Source organism: Lepisma saccharinum, chromosome 1, assembly GCF_977018435.1.
Source record: "Lepisma saccharinum chromosome 1, izLepSacc3.1, whole genome shotgun sequence".
Lineage (NCBI taxonomy): Eukaryota > Metazoa > Arthropoda > Insecta > Zygentoma > Lepismatidae > Lepisma > Lepisma saccharinum.
Genome location: NC_139229.1, coordinates 160,995,565 through 161,019,321, shown reverse-complemented (window position 1 = coordinate 161,019,321; position 23,757 = coordinate 160,995,565). Strand labels below are relative to the sequence as shown.

At 40.4% G+C, this 23,757-nt stretch overlaps 1 protein-coding gene across 1 annotated transcript in view; it reads right to left on the bottom strand.

Annotated features, from left to right (window-relative positions):
- SecCl (Secretory chloride channel) overlaps window positions 1-22,853 on the bottom strand; it is a 44,961-nt gene extending 22,108 nt beyond the window's left edge. Inside the window, exon 1 of the mRNA XM_083141407.1 lies at window positions 22,731-22,853. Coding sequence (XP_082997533.1) covers window positions 22,731-22,792 — 62 coding nt within the window. The 5' untranslated portion in view covers window positions 22,793-22,853. The remainder of the gene's footprint in view (window positions 1-22,730) is intronic.
- Between the last annotated feature and the right edge of the window lie 904 nt (window positions 22,854-23,757).

Below are 23,757 nucleotides of genomic sequence, written 5' to 3'. Positions count from 1 at the left end.
GGATCTCGCATATAGTTGAGGTGACGTCATCAGCATCACATGGCTACCTTTGCACTTTGATTAGAGGCTGGGCAAGACTCAGAATCATTATATAGCCTACAGGAACATTGGAAAATTTTATTACTATTATTCCTTTGTAATAATTATTACTGACTACATTATTACACAATTTTTAAACTATTTTACAGCCCCTACAAAAATTTCTGGCGATGCCCATGTATACTACTCATTATCACCTCCTCTGTATTTCTCCACCTCATTCTCTCTTGCTCTACTCTATGCAGTGACGTCGACACTTGGAGTAGCAGTCAGTGGCGTGCTCAATGGGTGTGGGGTTGGTGTGGGTCATACCCCTCCCCCCCTTTAGGGCCCAGTATTAAAAAAAAGAATGTCAATAACAGGAAAAGATTGCAAAATGATGAATGAGTACTAAGAAAAAGTACACGTAAACCTCACTCACATTCGAAAATAAAAAAAGATTTGATTTGACTGCTAAGCCAGAGAACCTCGGCTTGGCCATGGGTATTCTTTGTGTGTGTCCCTTCATCAATTTTATCGTATCATCTTCGCGATTAGCCAAAAGTGGCGGAAAAGCGAAGTAAAATAAACCAAATCAAGCAATCAATCGATTATTTGATTTCATTTCTGTTACTTAGCGTCACTTTTTTGTCACATTTGGTTAATTGCGAAGATGATACAATAAAATTAATGAAGGGACAAACACAAAGAACACCCATGCCCAGGTTGGGGTTCGAACCCGGAACTCCCGTAGCGAGCTGAACCCCATGGTTCGTTGATTTGGTGTTTTAAGTACACTTTATGTACAGAAACAAAACAGGTAACAAAACACACTTTTTTGTAGTTTCTTCAATAATATTCATTTGGCTTTTTGAGTTCTGAGATAGGCTACATTTTTCATTCCAAATTATTTCATTATTCACAGCAGAATACAACACATAGGACAAGAATGCGCACTCATCACGGGTTCGAATCCTGGCCTGGATTGTTCATATGAGGTCCCGTTATCAATTTCATCGTATCATCACTCATCCTCATTTTCGCGATAACTAAATGTGGCAGAAAAGCGAAGTAAAATAAACCAAACCAACAACAATATGAACACGCGTTCTCTTGCCCAAATAAATACATCCGTATTTACGACTGTTAGATGCCAAGAGTAGTATATTTAAATAAAACACTACTAAAACAAGAGCGAGAGAGAGCCTGAGCACATATTTGTAATTTAATCATTATATATTCCATACTTGAAAAAAAAAATAAAGAAAGCATAACATTATTGTCTGCATATAACACGTTCCCATTTCAAAAATAATAAAACTACATCCCATATTATACATACATATTGTGCAACGTGTAAAAGGTTGTGTAAATATATACAGAGCTACTGCAGAAAATTTTACCCTGAGTTCTTTAGAGGATTTACAAAAAATCTATGAGAAACCAATCCCCTATCTGTCCTATAGGAGATAGACTGGCGGACCTGAAAGCCTGGGCTTTCAACCATTGCGGCGGGGGCGAGGGGCAAGGGAGGTAGAGGTAGAAATCTTCCTTTTCCTTCGGGCGGCCGTTTCTACCTGGAAACTGGTCAGGCGGAGAAAGAGCGAGCTAGGATACCTAGCCAGCTTTGCCCGCGGATCGCATCGATGGACAAGAAGCGAGTGGAAAAGAAAGTGTTGCATACGAACTGTGGCTTTAACACGACAATAAATATTGTGATTTGAAAATAATTAGAGATGTGAGATTGATTGATCTATCTCTGCTAGACTAGCTACTCCTCAGTGCACGTCACTGACTCTATGCAAGCTATTTGGGCAGCCTAGAACCTGCCCGGTGGCAATGTCCTTATAAACTCTCCATGGCATTTTTAATATGGTAAGTTGCACTTGCTTGCTGCATCATTTTCTAACTCCAGGCACAAAGGCTTTGCAGTAGTAACAGTAGAAATTTATGAGCGGGAGGGATACCTTGTATTGTTCTATTGTCAATGCACACTAAAATAACAGAGAAATTGGGTGTCTGGTGTGTTTGTACTTTCTTTTCAAATGTGAAGAATATCAATTTAAATAACTGAAATTACAAATTGAAGTGTTCTTTGCAAATGAAAATCCTTTCAAAGTTGTCCCTGCCAGATGAGTTGTAGCCCACCGTTAGTCTTAGATTACTTCCAGCTCAACCCAACATCCCATATGGGAAATTTTCAAAATCATTTAAGGTAGAACAAGAATATCTCACATTGAGAGGCAATAAAGATAAATAAATGCTGTGACAGAAATAGAGGAAAAGGCAAAAAGAAAGTAGAGGAGAGAAAGATGGACATTGAAGAAGCTGAAATAAAGAGCAGCATTTGGAAGTAACTAGTTACAAGTAAGTTACTTTTTGAGGCATTCTAACTACAACTACTTTTTTTTCAAATTAAACATCTCTAACTGCAACAGTTACTTTTTTACAATAGAAGTAACCTAAAATTTGTAATATGCGGGAAGGGTTAAATTCAGTAACACTGTTTCCAACGGTTTCTCTGGATGCTAAAGTGAAAGGATTTTCATGGAATCGCGTAAGGCAAGGAAGCTAGGCTTTGTTGCATGCTAACTTTAGAACATCCATGCTTTACTGCAAATCGTCATTTCTAATTGCTGGCCGCGGTGGCTTTACCCTGGGGGGTAAAGGCGGTCAGGGGCGTGATGCTGATCACATCACCCCACTCACGACCGGATCAAGAAAGTGTGGGGTGTTACCCCCACACTCCCTATACGCCTTCATGGTGTGGTGCTATGCACAGGGGAACACTTTACCTTTTTTTACCACGAAAACTTCAGTGTTTCGCGTGGATTGCTGCATTGATTTGGAACGTGGTAGTCAGCTAGAATAAGTTATTGTCCAGGGAGTGAATCTTGTTGAGCTTGGAATGGAAATGAAAGATGCAAGTGGAATTCATACCACCACATGCAAAGTGCCGTGGCCGGCACACGAACGATTTTTAGAATTAGTCATTCAAGCAAAGCTGACACCTTGGTCCATCATTACTTTTGTTGTAATATAAATATATGAAGACATATTATGTACACCCAACGGCAAAAGAAATGGTAGGTAAATTGTCCTTCACCGTTTTCATTCAGTCTGTTTTCCACAATGTGATGATCACGAATTTAAATAAGGTCTCCCCGATGGTGCAGTGGTAGGATCGTTGCCTTGTAATCAAGGAGTCCCAGGTTCAATACCCGGTGGAGGCACATAGTGGTTCGGATCCCACTTTAAACTGTAGGTCCAGTCCCGATTAGCCTTACTGTGCAAAAGTGGACTTAAAACACCAACCCGAAACAAACAAACGAATTTAAATGAAAATGTAATAAAGTGGAAAACAATATGTGCTTCACATCAACAGAATTCCATTCCTTAAAACAACACATGCTGCAGAATAAAAAAATGAAAATAGCGATGGACAATTTGCCTTCCATTTCTTTTGCTGTTGGCTGCATCAGAAATAAAAAACAAACATCTCTTCATATTTTTTTTTTACTTTTTTCGCAATTCATGATCATTGATTGTGTGTAATTTGTTTGCAAGAAAATGCACTGTATGGGAGTGGCGGCCGGCGGCAACTATGATGGGTAGTGCAAACGTGATCAAGTAAATAGAAAAAAAACTCCGCAATGCCCCCCCCCCCCGCCCCCTCCTTGAGGTTGCGCCACTAGCCAAGATGTTTGTCCTCGTTTGGTAACGTGGAAAACAACATGTGTTTAAGTAATAACGTACTAATCCGATTCATCGTCACCCACTAACCTATCTTTATACACTACAGGGCACTTCCCTAAAAATATAACAATTACAAGAGGAAAGGAAAAACAAATCCTATCACCTTCTCCTCCCCCATGCATACGTATTCTAACTGGATGTCGAAAATATCTTTGTTATGAAAAGAAATTGTCGAAATGCAAAAGGAAACTCGCATCATTATAGGATATTTTTTTAAAAAGTCTGGATCTCTTGGTGCATCTATCTATTATCAAAAATGTTAATTTTACTTTGGAAAAATATTAGGTTCGTTTCTCCAAAAGTAGGCAGAAAAATTATTTCCCCAACGGGTCTTACAAACCAGTCGTATTTAGCGATTTTTTTTCTGAAGGTGGCAACTGTGTCGTGTCAACACTGCGAAAGTTCCCTCGCCAGGCCAGGCTAAGACTGGCACGGTTTCTTATGGGCTAACCCCGCCTCCTGCCACTTTGTTCTCGGCTCATGGTGGAAATGTTCCTCGCTGAGACTTCTTCAACCCTCTGCACGTGTGTCAACTTGGTTAGGTCCATGATTAGGCCAGCTCTTCGGCGGCACGAACTGTTGCCTCGCGAGGGTACGAACGAAACAGCTGGCGATGCAGTGAGGAGGTTGGGGCAGTCGTCACGTCAGCTTGACCGATTGCAAGATTCGAATCTCCTTGTCTGTAAACTATCAATGTATTCATTGAACTTTATTGGCGACGTATGGATTTCTTCTGAGGGTAGTGCCATGGCAATGCGGCTCTACTCCTTGAGCCGCCGCTGCTGTACGGTAGAAGTAACTTACAGTTACTTTCTAAAATGAGTTTTTGAACCAAGTAACTAACTCACCTGATTTTAAAAAGTAACTTTCTGAACACTGAAAAAAAACATAGAGAGAATAAATAGAGGAAGAAAGAAATAGAGAGGGGGGAAAACAAGAGATAAAAACGGATATAAAGAAACAGGAAATAGTGTGAAGAATCTTAGTAGCCACGCCCACTGAAGGGGAACCTACTTGAACAGTGGCGGCAATTAGGGGGGGGCAGTTGCCCCCTCACTTTTCGCCACTTTTGCCCCAGCACTATGCTAAACCTTATATACAAAGGGAAATACTGTCTTTGCCCCTCCGTTTTGGAAATCAATCGCCGCCACTGGACTTAGACAACATTTTCTTTCGACGCCTCTGAATCTTTTGATCATTTCAGATGAATTCACTTGTTCGGCGATGTGCTATGTTGATAAAAACATATTCTTGTGACGTAGGAGTTCAACTCGCAGTCGTATATCATATCAACGGACATGCATTGCCTTGTAGTCGCCAAATTCGTGTTTACCAAAGAGAGAAAGTCAGCACCTTGTGCGATGCTGCTTAACTATGAAGACTAAAGACTCCATCCTGCAAGACTTTGCGAATACTGCAGAAGTAATGTTTGTATTGAATCTTGTAGCGTGTTGAGAATTAACTGTAATCTATGTGACAATATTTGTTGCTGTAAAACTTGTAAGGTGTACACGCTTCAGAAAATCTAGGCACCCACCCAGCAAGTAAGCTGAGGCCTAAGTTTGTCTCTGTAAACACTTGCTAACAGTGAAGGAACAAAGTATACAGCAAGATGTAATCGTGTAGCATAACGCAATATATAAAGAGTAAGCAGTAATGGCGTGTCCAGGAAAAACTTAAGATATCACCATAAAAGGGAAGCTATTATGCCCTTTTTTTTAACATTTCCAAATATTGTATTCGCCGGGGGTGGGGGGTGGGGTTATGATCCCCTTCACTATTTCGAGTTTTAAAGCTCACTTTAGACAGGCTAATCGAGACTGGATCCGAACCACTGATGTGCCGGGTATCAAACCCGTGACACCTTGATCACAAGACGGCGACGTTACCACTACGCCATCGAGGATTCCCCTCCGTCAATCCACTGTACAAGATACTGGTAAGTAGGGACCATTGAGCTCAAATTCAACACTAGAAAGATTTGTTATAATATAAACGTAAAGATAAATTTGCACATGTGCTACACGCATTCTCGATCTGGAGCGTAGTTGTGGTGTGATGCTATCGGGCTGACTTTACCCTCCATGTACCCACTCACGAGAGGCTGACCGAGTCGCTTATTCAGGGACATCGATGGAAGAATTTCTGCCTGAGCTGCAATCAGACCCATCCGAAGAGTCGAACCCAGGTCTCCTGCGTGGAAGTCAAACGCCCTAAGGAATCGTTGTTCTCGGGAGAGACGCGGAAGATAATGTCTCTCCAAATACACTTTAAATGGCTTGTAACTGATATTTATACCGCGTTTGTTAGAACCTGTCCCGTTTCCCGCGCTAGGGATCGCTCGACAGTTTCGGTGCCAATGAGAAACTAGGAAAAAAATCGTCTGCTGGACAGCGAGGAGCGAATGGAAGCCAGAAGATAGGCGCTTACGTAGAAGCTGTTGCCACGTTGCGTATTTTAATTGGCTGCCTGGCTTTGACTTTTCCCATCACCGAGAAAAGCCAGCGATCAGCTAGCGCGGGAACCGGGACAGGTAACAAACGCGGTATAAAGTGGCGCAACTTTCGGCCATGAATTTAAGGGAGTTTTCCAACTTTCGGCATTGAATTTACGGAAGATTTAGTCACAACAAATTTTGCGGATTTTTAGCGGCACGCCATTACTCCAAGAATCGATAAAATTAAACAAAATAATTAATTTACATTTTATATACATGTAGTATACAAATCAAAATAGAGAATAAAAAATTACAAATTTGCATGTTTCTTAAATTAGTCCTAACCCATATGGATATGTCCACTGCTGCTGCAGAACTAAGCATCTATGAACTAATGCAAGATATGACGTCACTTCTGCCCTTCCAAAGGTTAAACGTACAAGATCTTGCAGTCAACTTGAAGTTTTGTATGGCTCGTCAACTCGGAATGAGTTGAAATGTCGTGATCTTGATTGTTAATGAATTATACGGGAGAAATAGAATGTCAATACGGGAGCCGGAAGGATTTTAAAAAATCAACTCTAACGGGAGATACCCAAAAATACAGGAGAGTTGGTCACCCTACTGATATTCCAGATAGCTTCAGCACCATAGACGAAACTGAAAGATAGGGTTTGCGTATGGAGTGCCATGTTTATATCATCGAATGAACACCGCCATTTACATAGGGTAAAAGAAAGGATGTTCGCCATGCTGGGAATTTCGCCGTACTTGTGGTTTTTGTAATCGTAGATAGAAACTATAGGTTGGAAACACTCACTGATGCCTTTAAAACATCAAGTAACATGTGCCTTGTTTCCACTGAAAACTACAGTGTGGTGAGCGAACTAGCAAGCAAGCAGTACAGTTTGGAATGCGCAGTTGCGTCTACACAGAAGGCAAAGGAAGGTGCCGAATTTCAATACTACGTTGGAAATTCGTGGCAGATAAGAATTATTTTTCTTCCTTTTAATTATTGATATCGTAACCTCAAACCTTAAGAATGTCGTGAAAAGATTTGCTTTGTTTTCTTTCGACTATGCATTTGCTGGTAAATTCGCCAGAGTAACAGAAAATGTGTCGAATTTCCCTTCTTACAGGCGATCTTTCACACATAACTTGTTCACAATTCATATGAACATTTAGAGTCCGCGTCAAATCTCCTGCATATGGCCTTGAACGGCCGAACAGCACCAGCGAATCACAGACGTGCGGCGTTGCCTTGTTCCGTGACAAGGCGTTTCGCTCAACCACACTGTCTCTTTACCGTGCGAGATTTCGACATGGCACAGCTGCAGTGCGCTGCTATTGGCTATCGCCATATGCAGGAGATTTGACGCGCACTCTAGGCCTATGTTTCTTAAACATGTTTGTATTGTATCTTTTTAAGCAGTTTTGTATTGTCATTTGTTGGTCTTTTACACTTTGTTGTCTGACTTATTGGCAACAACTTGGTATTTCATACACTTAAACTGACGATAAAAAGTTATATAGCGAATTTCCCAGCATGTGGCGGGAATTTCGCCACTTTTTCTCATTTTAGTATTTTTAATATTACGTCATAAGTATAAGTAACACAGTATTTATGTTATAATCCGCAATGACTACTTTTTGTATCGTATAAATTTTGTCCTTCTCCCCCAATTCGTTTAGAAGGGAAAAAATGAAAAGCATTTTGGTGGCGAACTTGCCCTCCTTTACCCTATTTGTTTAGCTTTAAATATAGTGGCTTAGATGATGATGATGAGTTTATTTCTTGTTTTTAGCAAGATCGCATTTATGCTTGTGTTATTGATTTTGTATCTTCTGTAACTGTATGGAAGGAAGGAATAGAATCTGAAAAAATAATTATTATCAGTAAATTTGTAGTACGTCCTCCTCCGTGACCATGCTCTCTAAGGCGCTGTACTTTGGGCTCCGAAGGGTTCGAGTCCACCTGGGTTCTCGTCCTGTGTGTAGGACCGGTGGCAACCCACCATCGTGAGGAAATTGGGGAGCTACGAGTGAGTAGCGTAGCCCGGTCACGAATGTCTCCTATACCGGCTGGGGGTTCGACGTGCTGACCCCACGTCACCCCATTACCGGTTGAAGATCACACCTCTAGGTAGGATTGTGGGAGGGAGACTGGCAGTCCGGAGATAGGTCAAGGCCCTTCTAGGGCTGTCGAGCCACGGGTTATTATTTTTATAAATTTGTAGTACTTTATATACGTAAATGATTAACCATACAAAAGAGATCTGTTCCTCCATTTTCATAGACTTAGAGGAACCGCTGCGTAATGTATTTTTTAAAAATTACTATTAAAGAAAAAAAAATATTTGTTTGTTCCGCGAACATAGAGACAGTAAAGTAGGCAGGGGTGGGCTGCTTCAGTTATCCCGATATCCTAGCCGGAGGATGCTTTAATAAATAATACTATAATAAATGTGCTGCCGTATTTTATTTATTATTCTGAGATGAAAATTGTGGGCATGGAAGGAAGTGCTGACCTGTTGTCTATCTTGGAACCGAATGTGCGTTGTTTTGATTTGCTTTATTTTACTTCGTTTTCTTTGGTGCCACTTTTGGTTAATTTGCGAAGATGGGGATGAGTGATGATATGATGAAATTGATGAATGGACACTCACAAATATCCATGGCCAGGCCAGGATTCGAACCCGGGACCCCTGGTGTCGTAGAGCGATGTGCTAACCACTCCACCACAGGGGCCGGCGAATGTGCGTTGTAGGCAGTGGTGGGGGGGATTTTTGGGATGGTATCCCCTTACTTTAGCTAGCAAAATTTTCAAAAAACATCCCCTTCCCACAACTGTTTCATTGCCGCCATGTTAAACCATAGGAGCATCCCTCAGCTAACTCCAAGGGTCGACCAAACATTCCCCAGTTAGCACTTCAGATGCTTGTTGTGGGGCAAATATAACATATAGCCTATGTCTGAAGTCCAACCCATTTTTGCTGGGGCGGAGTGGTTAGCACATCGCGCTGCGACGCCAGGGGCCCCGGTTCGAATCGTGGCCTGGGCATGGATGTTTGTGAGTGTCCATTCATCAATTTCATCACTCATCCCTAATTTTGCAAATTAGCCAAAAGCGGCACAAAAAACGAAGTAAAATAAAGCAAATCAATCAATCAATCATTTTTGCTGGGTGTCTACGTGCTGTAATTAGGCTTAGGAAGAGCTGACCACGTAGTCGAGCGTGTAAAATGCTCGAAGATAATTTCTGAAACTTTTTTTAAGTGCCAATATGTATATGTTTATATATAACCTGCGTAAAATATATTATGGAGGAGCTATGTGTCTGACACACCGACAAGAAAAAGTTGTAACGGACGCAGTTTTTAGTTAATCTACTTATTTTCCTACCTGGAGACACGACGATAAGAATGAAATAGATGACAGAATAAACAAAACATCCACGGTTCCTCTAAAGCTGTAAACCGCATAAGCCAGCCTTAGAGATAGGTAAATAGATACGTAAGCACCAAGAATTCTAAAATTAGTTTCAGGTAACTGTTCTTCCTTCCACGAAACAAAATTTTCAAGTTATTTTCGTTACGCGGTTCCATTTCTGTCCATATCAGCAGCAATCTAGGAGGTAAAATTACCAACATTTTTTTCGTCTAGGAGATTCCTTATCTACGGTTCCTCCCCACCCACAGCAGGAGGCTAAAACAAGTGGCCAGCAGCGAATTTCGAGGCAATTATTGTTGTTGTTTAGAGATAAGGTTTTTCTGTTTCTGCCGCAACTTAACTGAGAAGGCTTGTTCTGCCTTGCGTCAAAATATATTAGTCATTCGTTTGGGAATCTGGGCCCAAGTGTCCGTAAAGATAATGGCACTTGATGTGTTTCTCTTCTACAGACCATTCCCACAATGCTGTTCGGTAATCTTTGACGGGGCAACAAATAACCATGCTTTTCGACAGCCTACTTGGAATGAGCCCGTTGAGTATTTTCCATTATTTAGGTTTGGTTTGAGTTTTAAGTCAACTTTATGCACAGAAGGCTAATCGGGATTGGGACTACAGTTTAAAGAGGGATCCGAACCACTATGTGCCTTCACCGATTTTTCCATAATGTTCTCGATCTTTTCATTGTAACCGGCCTCCGTGACGTAGTAATTACCACAGCACGCTACGACGCCAGGGTTCCGAGGTTCGAATCCCGGCCTGGGCATGGATATTCTTTATGAGTGTCCCTTCATCAATTTCGTCATATCATCCCTCATTCTCGTCTTCGCGATTAGCCAAAACTGGAAGAAGAGCGAAGTAAAATAAACCAATCAATCAAAACAACTACAGCTCATTTAATCGCTAAACTGTCACTGGTCGCAGAACGTTTCGTTATTATTATGTTCCTTTAAAAGACCATGTTCAACTCATAGCGACGCGAGAAAAAAATTAGAGGGGGCTTGGCTAACTGCAATCGGCAGAAAATAATGAAGACACGGTCACTTTCAGTCATGCACCGTATGATTTGATCTAATCATACACATGAAAGGTTATTTTAAATACCCGGACAAGATGTATAGTTTGTAATATAGTCTCATTCCTCTGAGAATCGAACCTGATATCTCGTGAATATCTGATACAAAACCATTGTAATTGTAAGCGTTGATGTGAAGTTAACAATTCATTTCCACATGTGTAAGTTACCCATTCTTTTTTATTAACTTGAGGATAACCGCATGTTAGAGAAACAATACTATTCCATCTTGCCATGCTTCTCTTCCTCATATTCCACGAAAACCTCTTGCACAGCTCATCCACCAGTACACGAAACAGGGTTGCTAATGTTGAAGTTGCAAAGTCACTAAATGTATTTGTAAAATCCATATCAGGTAGGCAGGTTCCTGCTTAGCCGAATGGTTAGTATTGTCACATTGGTGCGACCGGTCCCGGGAGTTTCAAATTTTCAGTGTAGACTCGGCATCGTGAGGGCGACTAGAGAGCTGCTTGAGAGAAATTGTAGCGGATTTCGGTTTCGACAGCCAGAAATAAGCTGCGATGAGACCCTATCCGCTGGCCATCCAATGAAAAGTCGCCTGGCAGGCCTTGGCCACTAAGGGGCTGTTGCGCCTAAGACATACCATGGCTATATTGGTGGAGAGCGTGACGACTCTGGAAACTTTAATCACTGCTTGAGCGCTGCAATAAACAGGATGACAGATTTTAGAACGGAATGCACAATGAACAGTTTGTACAGTGCTTTGTGTTTTAATAATGAACACCAAGTCACTCAATTATGGACGAACACCATGTGATATATATATATATATATATATATATATATATATATATATATATAATGTGTATAATATAACACAATTCAAGGAACAAAATTAATACGGTAAATATAGGCCTGGAACAACATCACGTAAGAATCTCTGATTAGTAGCAGGAGCGAACGTTCCTTTCTCCTAACGCTATACTCTGTCCCGGGAATCTGTGGAGCAAGGCCGCGCATAACGATAGAGAAAGGGAGAAAGCGACTGGACGGAGCTGCAGCCGAGGTTCTTCCAGCAATCAATTGATCAGCGACATCTGTTGATAAAGATTTTTGGGGCCTCCTCGATGGCGTTGCGGTAACGTCGTCGCCTTGTAATCAAAAGGTGCCGGTTTCGATACTCGGTGGCAGGGTCGCCGTTAGGAGAGATGTGAAGTGTGCCATCGCGCAGGACCTTGTGCTTCCGAAATATGTTTAGGAAACTTAAACTAGAGTCAGAATACTACTTGCTAAAAAGAGGACAAAAAATTGCGTTTTTCAGTACTCAGAAAGGTGTTAAAAAAATTGCCTTGAAATACCGTTCAGCAATGAATGACGTGAACGAAAGTGTTAATCTCATGTTTTTATTTTCTTGGTTTCTCTACCACCACGGTCTCGTTAACTTACTAATGTCATATAACTGACAGAAAAAAAATATGTCAGTGGCAACCATGAATCTGTAGTATGGCTGCATGTAAACATGATAAAATATGTTTTTTGAGTCCTCGTAGCGCCTCACGGCGCGGTTTTATTGTGTATTCATTACGGAATACAAATAACCACATTGTCGCGCAGGGCCTTACATTTCCTAACGGAAGCCCTGCCCGGTGGAGGCACATAGCGGCTCGGTTTCCACTTAGGTAGGTTCAGTCCCGATTAACCTTTCTGTGCATGATGGATGTAAGAGGTGATCCTTTCTTAAAACACTCCAATGTCAACCTCCCTACATCCTGGAAGCAATTTGCAGAGCTTCTGTATACTACGTGTGCGTGCAGACGATAGAGCCTCGTTAGTCTGCAAATTGCTGAATTTCAACTCATCACCTTTCATCCTCATCTTCGTTGATTAGCAAAGTATGACAGAAAGGCGAAGTAAGTGTAACCAAGGCCGCCCGCAGGATTTATCTCGGTGGGGGCAACAGTGCTGAAAGTAAGGGAAACGTGGAGTGACGATTTTCCCCACTTAAGAAAATTCCCATAAAGCATTCCCAGGATAATTTGCATAGGCTGTCTTTAATCGTATCTGCTGACTGCACCCCTCGTTTATGTTTCCACGCTTCAATTTCACCATTCGGTTTACATGATGTCTTTCCAGATATCTCAAGGTGGAGTAAGTGCCCCTCCTGGCCCCCCCTCTGCGGACGCCCTTGACTGTAACTGTAACTTTCATAGAAAATAATACAATTTTCACACACACAAAATCGGTTTGAAGCTGACGCTTGTGTGTTCGAATCCCCTGTTATTCGTTATTGTCTCACATTAAAATATTATTATTGACTGTTCCCATCATGGTCATTTATTTAATCGTACAGACACAGACATTTGTAGGATGTAACGATAGTACTTAAAATCAAAGGAATCGTTACAACCGAGAAATCACAGGCCATATCGCACAGAATATTATCTTACTAAGTGTGGCGGAATTTCTTCGTAGTTTGCAACGCTAACTACGAGTTCGTTATAACTCTGTGTCACATAAAATGTGCTCCTGGAAATGTATTTTTTCACCGCAAAGAAACACGTGCGAAGAATATACGTTGCAATTGTTCTCGCACGACAGCTGTATACACGAGAATGGAAAAGCAGGTGTCGCAAATAATGCATATTCCATCTCAATCGAGGTTAATTTCGAAAGGAGGTAGGTACTCCTAGGTTCCTTGTGTACGGTGTCGCAGGAAGGTACTATGTGTTTGCACACAGGGTGCCACAAAAGAAAGGTTTACCACGTGATTAACACATGCAGTTGTATTGCTAATCATCTTGCACACTCGAAAGTAGGTCATGCATTCTGAGGAATTCTTGTTTGTTAAAGTCTTTTGCGTGCAATAATAATAACAATGCATAATTTTGAAGCAGGTCAATGTTTCGGTCTCGTCTCGAACTGTAAATAAATAAATCTCTCGTCCTTGGTCTTGCCTCTTGTCTCGAAATATATAGGCTACGTAGTACAAACGTACAACAACATACACACCGTTACACCGCACAAATCTTCACAGTGCATAAAGGTCATTAAGGGAAGCAACTTTTCACGATAAAGTTTTACTGTTTGGCGCCTCATTTCTACGCTACAAGTCCTCAAAAACGGTATTTAATCCTGAATACATATAGGCCTCTATGCAACTACGAGAATGCGTTAACAGGAGACCTATGTCTACAATGAATCAATATCCGTATCCTATAATGATTTCTTCATTAGTATCTTCGTGAATACCTATTTTTAACGGTAAACTTAGCAGCTTTAATGCTGTATCAAGTGTGATATCACTGTTTCAAGCTAACAGTTAAAGGCGCACTACAGATTTAGGTACTTTAATATTATACGGATTACTTCCAATTAGTACGCTATACGTACCTAACTCAACCTAACCTAACCTTCATATCTAATTTGTTAGGTTAGGTTCCTATGGCGTACTAATTAGATATGAAGGTTAGGTTAGGTTGAGTTAGGTTAGGTACGTATAGCGTACTAATTGGAGGTAGTCCGTATAATACTAAAGTACCCAGATTTAAATTCCCGCTAGTGTGTTTACTTTGCAATTAATATAAACATAATATATGGCTTTTCAGTTAATAATTAAGTAGATATCCGCTTGGTATGTCTGAAGAAACCTCAAAGTAAATGTACAGTACTTTAGGCAAATCTTTAAAATAACATACCGATAGTCTTGGTCTCGTCTCGATTTTACAGGTCTGCGGTATGTTCGATCCCTACCAATGGTTTTCCCCCTGAAGACAAGAGAAGAGGTGCTCTTTCGTAACGTAGATATAAGTAGCAGATGCACTAAACAATGGATAATGTCAAATTAACATCACATGCTGGTGATAAACTTATCCCAACAACGATTCGAATCCTCAGTACCGCGGTGTCACTGTCAGTAGCCTACTTAAAAAAATAATAAAGAAAGAAAAAAATTGTAAGTTCATGTTGGACTGGGCCTGCGGTTTAAGATGCGATCTGAACCATTGTGCTTTGTGTCTGCTGAAAATCGAACCCGGGACCACTTTGCAAAACGTTTTCCACGGATATGACTTTTCAGATTTTGGAAATGGTTGGGAACCATGTCTGGTGAATAATGTGGGTGGTCGATGATTTCGTCTCGTGCATTCGCTATGGGAGCTATTGCAACACGAAACGTATGTGGTGGCACGTTATCCTGGTAGTAGGTGGTCCTTTGAATCAACTTTCTGCGTCATTTGTTTTTGAAAGACCCACGCAGACGTAGCTCCAGACTTGAGATATTCAGTGAAGAGTGGTCGTATATATTACTAGCAGAAACTGTGCTCTGTGAGGGACAGCTTTCTAGTTCAATGTCAGTTTGAAACCACATGCTCTTTCTCATGATACATTTCCTTTAACTTGACCTTGCAGTGAAGCTCTCATTTTAATGCAGCCAGACGCTTGCTACAAGGAACGTGAGCATCCATAATGTCAATGGAAGACATAAGAATAAACAGTGTTGATGAGATAAGCATTGATTGGCGTAACATCAGCCTGGCATTAATTCTCGGCCAGATACCTCCAACTCTGTTGCGGTTGTGAAAATGTTATCTTCTTAGCGTGCAATGGAATTGTATTTATTCATTACATACCCAAATGATTTTTCTTACCACACAAGCACTAGTATTATGCGGTGTTCATCTTTGTAGTGATGACTTCATGTGCAGAACACGTGAATATATTTATGCCTAGCCGGGACACGAATTTAGGGTTACAAATGTGCCATTTACTCTAACACGATCTGGGCGTTTCATTTCGCTTATTTTACCACTTTGGGCTATTTTCGTTAATAGTTGAAGCGACGATGAGTTTCATGTTATTTCGTGTGAAAATGATATGGTTAAGGACATTAATATCTGTGAGTTTAAAAATAAAATAATTATGGACTACATTGATTTATGTAAAAAATCACCGTCAACGTTAAGTTCCAGTATTTTGTGATAGCTGTCTGGAACAAACTTAAGCTTTGCTCCTTCTTAGTTCCTGTTGAACATTTGTTTGTGTGAAAAAGTTAATCTACCCGTAAGACAACGCTGGGGCAATATTTCACCCTGCGTGTGGACATAAAGTTCAGAGGACGTCGTTTATGCAACGCTATAAATCAAGAGTTTGTGTAAGTTCATGGCTTGCATAAGAACAGTTCCGTGAAGCTAAAAATGGTCTGCACAGCACAACCTTTCTCGACTTTTCTTATGTTTGTATAGCTAGCAGCTTGATGCAAATTACAATGTAGGTAGACTCTTTTAATGCGGTCGGTTTCATGGGTATATGTGGGTACTTGATGCAGTGCTCAAACTCAGTTTGGTTTCCTTTGGAGACACTTATTGCTCAATTAATGTGTGAGCAGAAAATACTCTAACACTACAAATGTTTTACTACAATGATATCCCACCTTTTCTGGGGTAACAAGGAAAAGTTATCGTATATTATCACATTTACATAAAAATACATAACTGCGATAGGGTTCTTTATTTTGGTTCATAGTTTGTGTCAACATGAAGAGAAGAGATAGCCTATATTAAATTTCTGCATTAGAATTGGTAAACATCGACACTTTACCTTTGCAAGTCTTTGTCAACATGAAATTGTATATATTCTTCAAATTCACACTTTTTCTGCTCTCCGTTAAGATTGAGGTTTGAGATTATATTATATTCAGAAACATAAATGGAATCATAAGTAAACAGTGTCGGCGATTTCCCCCTCTCCCTCACTTTTCCCCCCGCACTGTGGTCTCTTAATATCTACTTGTTTATCGACGCTCTTAATGCTAAACCTTGTCTACCAAGAAAATGTAAACTGTCCTTGCCCCCCCCCCCTCCCTCCAGTTTTAGCACCCAATCGCCGCTACTGGTGGTAAATGGTTCATAAAGTTGCCACTTCTTTACATCCCGTCATAGGCAGAGTTTCCCCCGTCCACTTGGGGGGGGGGGGAGGGGCTAACATTATTCGTTATTATCCATTATAAGAATCATCACTGGTATTCTCCTTCAGAAAGAGGTAACACCCACATCATATCTGCATTGTGTTGCCGTCGAGTATCAGTTTTGTTAAAAGGAATAAATACACTATTATATTGGTTGCAAATTTATTAAAGAACACATTTTTACTTTAGAATAAATAAGGTATACTTTTAATATGTGATTAGTGATATGGACGTCCGCAAAATTTTTTTCGGCCTTTTCATCATATTGTGAGCGAAGTGAGCAAGAAAATTTTTAGATTAAATTTTTTTTGCAAACTGAAAACAATATTGATTTAATAGGGCGCAAATAATTCCACGGGCGCCATGGCATTCTCTTTTACAGTTTTTTTTATTTATTTAGATCGTCCGTTTCCCAGGGCCGACTCCCGCCGACCCCTAGCTAGAGCTTGACGAGACTGTAAGGAAAGGAGAAATTGCGAGCGAAGCGAGCAAGAAAGTTTTACGAGTTGTATTTTTATTTGTATAAAATTTGAAATTTATACAATCGCCCTATTGTGGTTGCGCCACTGTTTTTCAAACAGTACGAGCACATCAAAGAATGGTTTTCCGATAATTTCCCATCTCCAAAAGATGATTAAGATTTCTTGTTGTTATATTGTACATATAACCAGCATAAGCACGTATTATTCCACGATAATCTTCATGTGCGTTACTTGAAACAACAAATCAAGGGGTCTCGGGTTCGATACCCGGTGGAGGCACATAGTGGGTTCGATACCCGCGCGTAAGCGTACATATTCGTGACGCGGTGGAACGTGCACAAAAATCTTGGAAAGGAGTGATTTCACTAATGAACTGTAGTGATCATCGTTTAATAAATCGATTTCCCGCGATTGAATCACTCCTACATGATCGCGACACGCACGTAATGCAGATCCACAGGAACTTCACTTCACTTCTTTGACCTGACGCCTTTTCCCTATCAAAACTGCTATTCTATTTAAGTATCTCTCCAATGACGGCTTCTCTTTTTCATGTTAAAAAAACACAAATGTAGTAGGAATTCATTGTAGGCTATATTTATGTAAACACTGGATGCAACGCCGCTATGGTTACAATGCAACAATGTTTACCATGCGCTCCAAGGCGGAAGATCAAAAGAAATACCAAAAGAAGTTTCTTTGAAAACTTGTCCGGAACATATTATGGTCCCGTAAAATGTACATGAACTGTAACTTTTATTGTATTCTATCAAAACATAATTTGAAATTCCTTCCTTGTGTGACTGCCACACCACAAGAGTAAAATGTGAAAGTTTCATGAGAATTTTTGTATTTTTTTTTTTTTTTTGTGCAGTTTATCTTTACTTAATTATTTTGTGCACACGTCGCATGCGTTTGAGGGGGCTAATGTCTGGTTCTGGGGGCTTAGCCGCACCTAGCCCCTACCTCAGTATGCCCATGCATTTCGTCCTAACTGCTATATAGTGTTGCAATTTATTTTGCACAAAACTTCAAGGCTCTCCTTATAACAGGTTAATTCTAAAGACTACAAAATCATTACAAGCCAGTACATCGTTCTTGGGATTTCCTTGTCCAAAATAACTTTTGAACGGAAGAAAGGTGTCTGTGATTTTTTTACGTGTCTTCGTCCTTAAGGATAGAGTAGGTTTAATTACTGCATTACACATCGTCCCTAGAGATGCAAGTGTATAAAAAAATTGATAGCAATTACTTTTTCATTCCATTTTCAAGGTTGTAGTAGTGTTCTAAGTGTGATCAATAGAGCCCGGATGTTGACTTAAATGCCTATTTTGTTCCCGTGATGAAGTTCAAAAGCATTCAGTTTGTTTTCCCCACAGGCGAATTCAGAGAGCAAGAGAAGGTACCTCCCCTCTTTTTGAAGACTAGAACTCAACAATAAGCATACAATAAACGTAAGAAGAAAGGGCGATCGCTCCCTTGACATCATCTTCAGTGTTGTGCATAGTAGGTGACAACAAAAAATGTTCATTATACCGTGCCTTGAGATGAGGAGTCGGTCACTACTTTTTACCTTATGCAAAGCTGCTTATGTGACAGGGGCACGTTGAACGGTCTATCCACAATCTCAATACCGAAGTCTCCAGCTTCGAAACTCCGCCTGACCATGACTTTCTTCGTGAATACCCCGTCATCGTGAATGCAGAGTAATTGTCGATATACAATATAAAACTTTCCACTATTTCAGCTTAGAGCGTATAATTATTATGGAAAATCGTTTTCAAAATAATAAATAATGTGTAAATACATAGTTCTGTTTTTGTTCATGCAAAAATTATCTTCATGCATTGTGAAATTACAGCCGTTAATGTCTGGTAAGTATTAAATTTTGGATGATAGAATTTGTATTACAAGAGTCAAATAAAAACCTTAACAATCCAATAAAAATTGTAGGGCAGACTGTATACAGCTCAAATTTACATCAGGTATCAACTATTATTTACAAAACGACCCCAAGGCTTCAACACTAATCAAGCGAGCTTCAAAACGACATTTTTGTTATTTTAAAGATGGCGCTCCTATACACACTTGCACCAGTGAAGAGGAGTGGTTTGTTGCCCTCTGTCAGTTTAAAACTTACAGAAATTTCTCGCCAAATGAAAATTCAATATCTCTGTGCATGCTTATCACACCAGCAAGTTTACTAATGGAGGTGAAAGTTCCACACTGGCCCCAGTTCGCAGGCTGATGGGTGGAAACAAACAGAATGGAAAGGCCTTCGCAGTGGCTCATAAGTGACTTAGGTCTGTGCTAAAATGCAGTAAACTTGTGCAACCCTGCATATAGAAATCTACTTGATAAGAAACCAAAATTAAGGTTTCATTTGCGACTCTCCCTTGTATTATATTGAAAGTACATGCCTATTATATGCCCTCCTTCTTATTTTTAGTGCCTATTATCGTGCCTATTTTTCACATTTTAGTGCCTTTTTGCCTGCCTATTTAGCAGTTATTTGTGCCTAGAGATCTGGTCTCTAGTGATCAATATTTGCCGCACATTGCATGGGAATCCCATTTTCTTCACAGCATATCAAGATGTTATTGACCTCCTGAAAACTTCCTCCAAGATACAGATTCTACTGCTTCTGCAGACCAGATCAAAAAGATATTTTATCAACGATATTGGGAAATCAGCTAATGTTGAAAGTCCGTAAGGCAAGTAGCAGATCAAAAGAATAATTAATTGTACCGTATTTCACTGCATAATCGTCGCAGATTTTATGCCAATTTGTTTTGGGGTGCGACTATTATGCGAAGCTTTATTTTTTAAAAATGTGCCGGTATTACTACTGGTACTTAAAAATAATTTATTTCTAGATAAACTGTCTTTGATGCAATATTAGGATGCACGGAATAGTCGTGAATATACATTAAAAAAATTGAATGTAGTAAAAATCGACGCACATAATTTCTTCGTGCCACTTTAGCGAACATTTTTCAGGTCTGAAAGAAAGTTAACACACTAGTTGTTGTTTTTTTCTGGAGAAGGTGAATAATTAGAGATATTTACAGAAAAAAGAAGTACTTGACAGAAAGGCTATTCAAGTTGCATATTATCATCATGGTCCCTGTGTGTACAGCGAATTCATTTCCATTCTATTTTTTTAAAAAAAAAGTTTAAGAATTTTTCAGCATTCAGTAAGAATTGCTTTCTTCGAAGTACAAAGAGGTAAACACATGAAAACGGCAATAAAGTGTAGAAAAGGCACTTTTCTTTTTCGAAGTAAGCACTCGTCCTCGTTATAGCCAGTTATAGGTGCTTTATCAGAATAGGTTATCAGCGTTGAAGAACGATGGTATCGTGCGGATATGCACAACATAAGCAGAAGCTTTATGAAATAAATGACGGCCTACATACCCTGGCGGTTAGGCATGGATCCAAGACGGACGGCATGGATGTTTGTTTCTCTGTGTTTCATATCGGCACATATCCATGCCGTCGAAATTATTCCTCACAGATATAAAAATGACATGAAAGAACTTCATAGAAAATAAATGAATATTCATTGTCCCAATTTTACATTGGGAACCGCGGTGGTTTAGTCGGTAGGGGGTCTGACAATGTCCCTGTATAGAGTGACTCTGGGTTCCATCCAATCTCTAATCAGTGTGTACCTGGGGAGTAAAAGGCGGTCGGAGCGTAGTATGGAAGCAAGCGAGAATCTGAAGGAACCCAATCCCCAACACTCCCTCTTTGTATTCATGCCACGGTGTAGTGCACAGGGGATAACTTGACCTTTTTAAAACCAATTTTACATTCCTAGCATTCCAAGTAATTTGGTCAAGGCAGTCTTTTCTTTTTATATTAATATTAATGAAAACAGTAAATAACCTGGGAAGAATCAAATGCAAATGCAAATCCCCTTAAAAATAACCCCTGATTACCATTTTCTTCAACAATTTTTGAAACGGAAGGTTAAAAATCGTAATTTCCGAAATATTTAATTGTTTATACCCTCCCCCAGAATGCAGCTATGGAATCCACCTTTGCAATTCCAGCCCCCTCCTGAGTACTGTATAGTGTATCATGTCATAGAAGCATTTGTCGGTAAGGGACTATGCTCTTGACTGTTTCAGATCGAAACCCTTCTCGACCTTCAAAATGCATCGTCATATTATAGGTGGATAGTTTTAAATACAAAAATCCAGATTTCACGCTCTGGAAATATGGTAGACTTATCCGTAGATGAAATTTCACACTTTTTCACAATTTTACAATTATTGGGAGCAAAGTCTCTTGTTTTTTCAAATACGAACTACACGATTTGATAAGTGACATAGATTATTTTAATTTTGCAACATCGCTTTGTTAATGTAGCAGTTTTGATAATTGTTTCACTAAATTTCTCATAGCTTTTTAGGAGCAGTTGGCTTTCCTTGATGACCCCTCAAATTCCGAACATGCTGGTATTAGATTTCAGGTGCCACAGCGTCGTAGTTTCGTCATTTTTCGAACTGCTTTCTCGAACTTCGGTTGTTTTCACCTTGAAAGGAATCAAAACATCCACCCACAGCCTCATTTCTTTGTTGTCTGAAATGACGAGTGGTGTTTCTGCAAGCCTTTAAGTGCTCGTCGGGTTTTCTCGAGTGGACTTGCCGTGTCTTTTCCCGATCTTGCGGTTTGCCATGCAAAGAGACTGAATGCACCGCAGAGTAGGGTTACTGCCATTCAGCTGACAAAGGTCCTTCTTTTTGTGATGCATTTTGATTCTATCTGGCGGACCTTCTTTCACAAATGTATCAAATGACCACCGTTTCACCATTAGCAAATCAAGGTTTTAGAATAAAGCTTCAAAGAAGAAAGAATGGAAGACGCCAGGGGTCCTGGGTTCGCAGCCTGGGCATGGTGTTCTTTGTGGGTGTCCCTTCATCAATTTCATCATATTATCACTCATCCTTATCGTCGCGGTTAGCCGAAAAATGGAATAAAAGCGACGTAAAATAACCTAATTCAATCAATTAACGGAGATCTCTCTCGTTCTCGTCTCGATTTTTACAAGTCCGTCTCGGTCTCGTCTCTGTACCATCAAGGGCGCGGGATTAGAGGGTTTGTGAACTAAAGGAATGTACATAACTCTGTCAGTTCTATTCTGTAAACACTACAAGGAATATGTATACTTGTGTATTCCGAACTCCACCACTGTATTGAAATTTGCCCTTTGTAACACTGTAAATAATGGTGCTGAATTACTTGGTTATTAAAATATGAAATTTTTGTGAAATATTATAATTTTTCATTCGAGTCCCGACCAGAGCATGGGCGTTCTGTTTCATCAAGTCATCCCCACCGTCGCGATAAGCCTGAAGGAGGTAGAAAACCAAGTTCGCGTAGTCAAATATAAATAAATCATTGCGTACATAAGCCATTTTACAAGTATTAGTGCGTTCATATTTCCGTGTCTCCTGTCGCAGTCTAGTTTAGTCAAATTTTCATATCTGCCCATTCCTTCTAACTATAAATTTGTATTACTAGGCGCACCGCCGCTTCATTGGAGAATCGACGAAAGCGGAAAAGAGAGCAGAGGATACTCACACTTCGGGGAAACCACCCTGAAGCACGGCGCACAAGAGCAGAACCCAGCAGGAGCTCATCATCTTCCGTCTCGATCAGCCACTGGACCCTGAGCGCTCCTCCGTCAGCCACCTTCCCACCTGCGACCAACCACGGGGAGGGGGGCTCGCGGTGATGTCATTAGATCCCAACGACGCTCGGGCCTCACGTGGTTCCGCAACTTGCAGGCATTGCTCGGAATAAGGATATCGGAAATGTTTTCGACGCCAGGCATTTTACGCCCCCGATTGGCGAGGAGATAATAGAGATGGCTTTCTGTTTGGTCGCAGACACTGTCGCCCACGCTTCTTGTTTGCGATTTGAAGTATCATGCTCGGATAGCGGGACCTTTCGCATAACGTCCCTGTTGGCATAAGGAAAGGACATTTCTGGACTAGGTTAACTGAATAATTGTTAAGACTGAGTTTGTCAGATTTTAAGCCAGCAACAGGCTAATCAAGACTGGACCTATCTTAATACAACCTTATATAGGTTGCTCTATGGACCTACGGTTTAAAATGAGAGCCAAACCACTAAACCACTGTGCAATCTGCCTCCAGCGGGAATAGACCAGGGACCCCTTGATTACAAGGCGTCAGAATTACCACTACGCCATCGTGGAGGCCCGAATAATCGTTAAGGCGTTATTCGGTGATCCCAAGCTGCGATTTGATTATTTCTTGTGAAAGTAGAGGGATGTTTGGTCAGCCTTATGGGGGATGTTCCCATGTTTAATATGATGACTATGAGACAACTGGGGGGATGTTTTGTGAAAATGTTGCAAGCTGGGATGATACCATCCCCTCCCCCTTAACTTCCAGCACTGATCTCGACCATAGTGGAGTTCTTGTCCTCTCTCTGTTCAGATATTAACTTAAGCATCTTATGTTTCAAGTAATCTTACATTTTGTTCATTTATGGGGCAAAATTTCAAATTACAGCACAAAATCCAAGATTTATGAGTTTATTTTAACATAACCTCCACTCCAGAAGTTTTTGCTTTTAAATT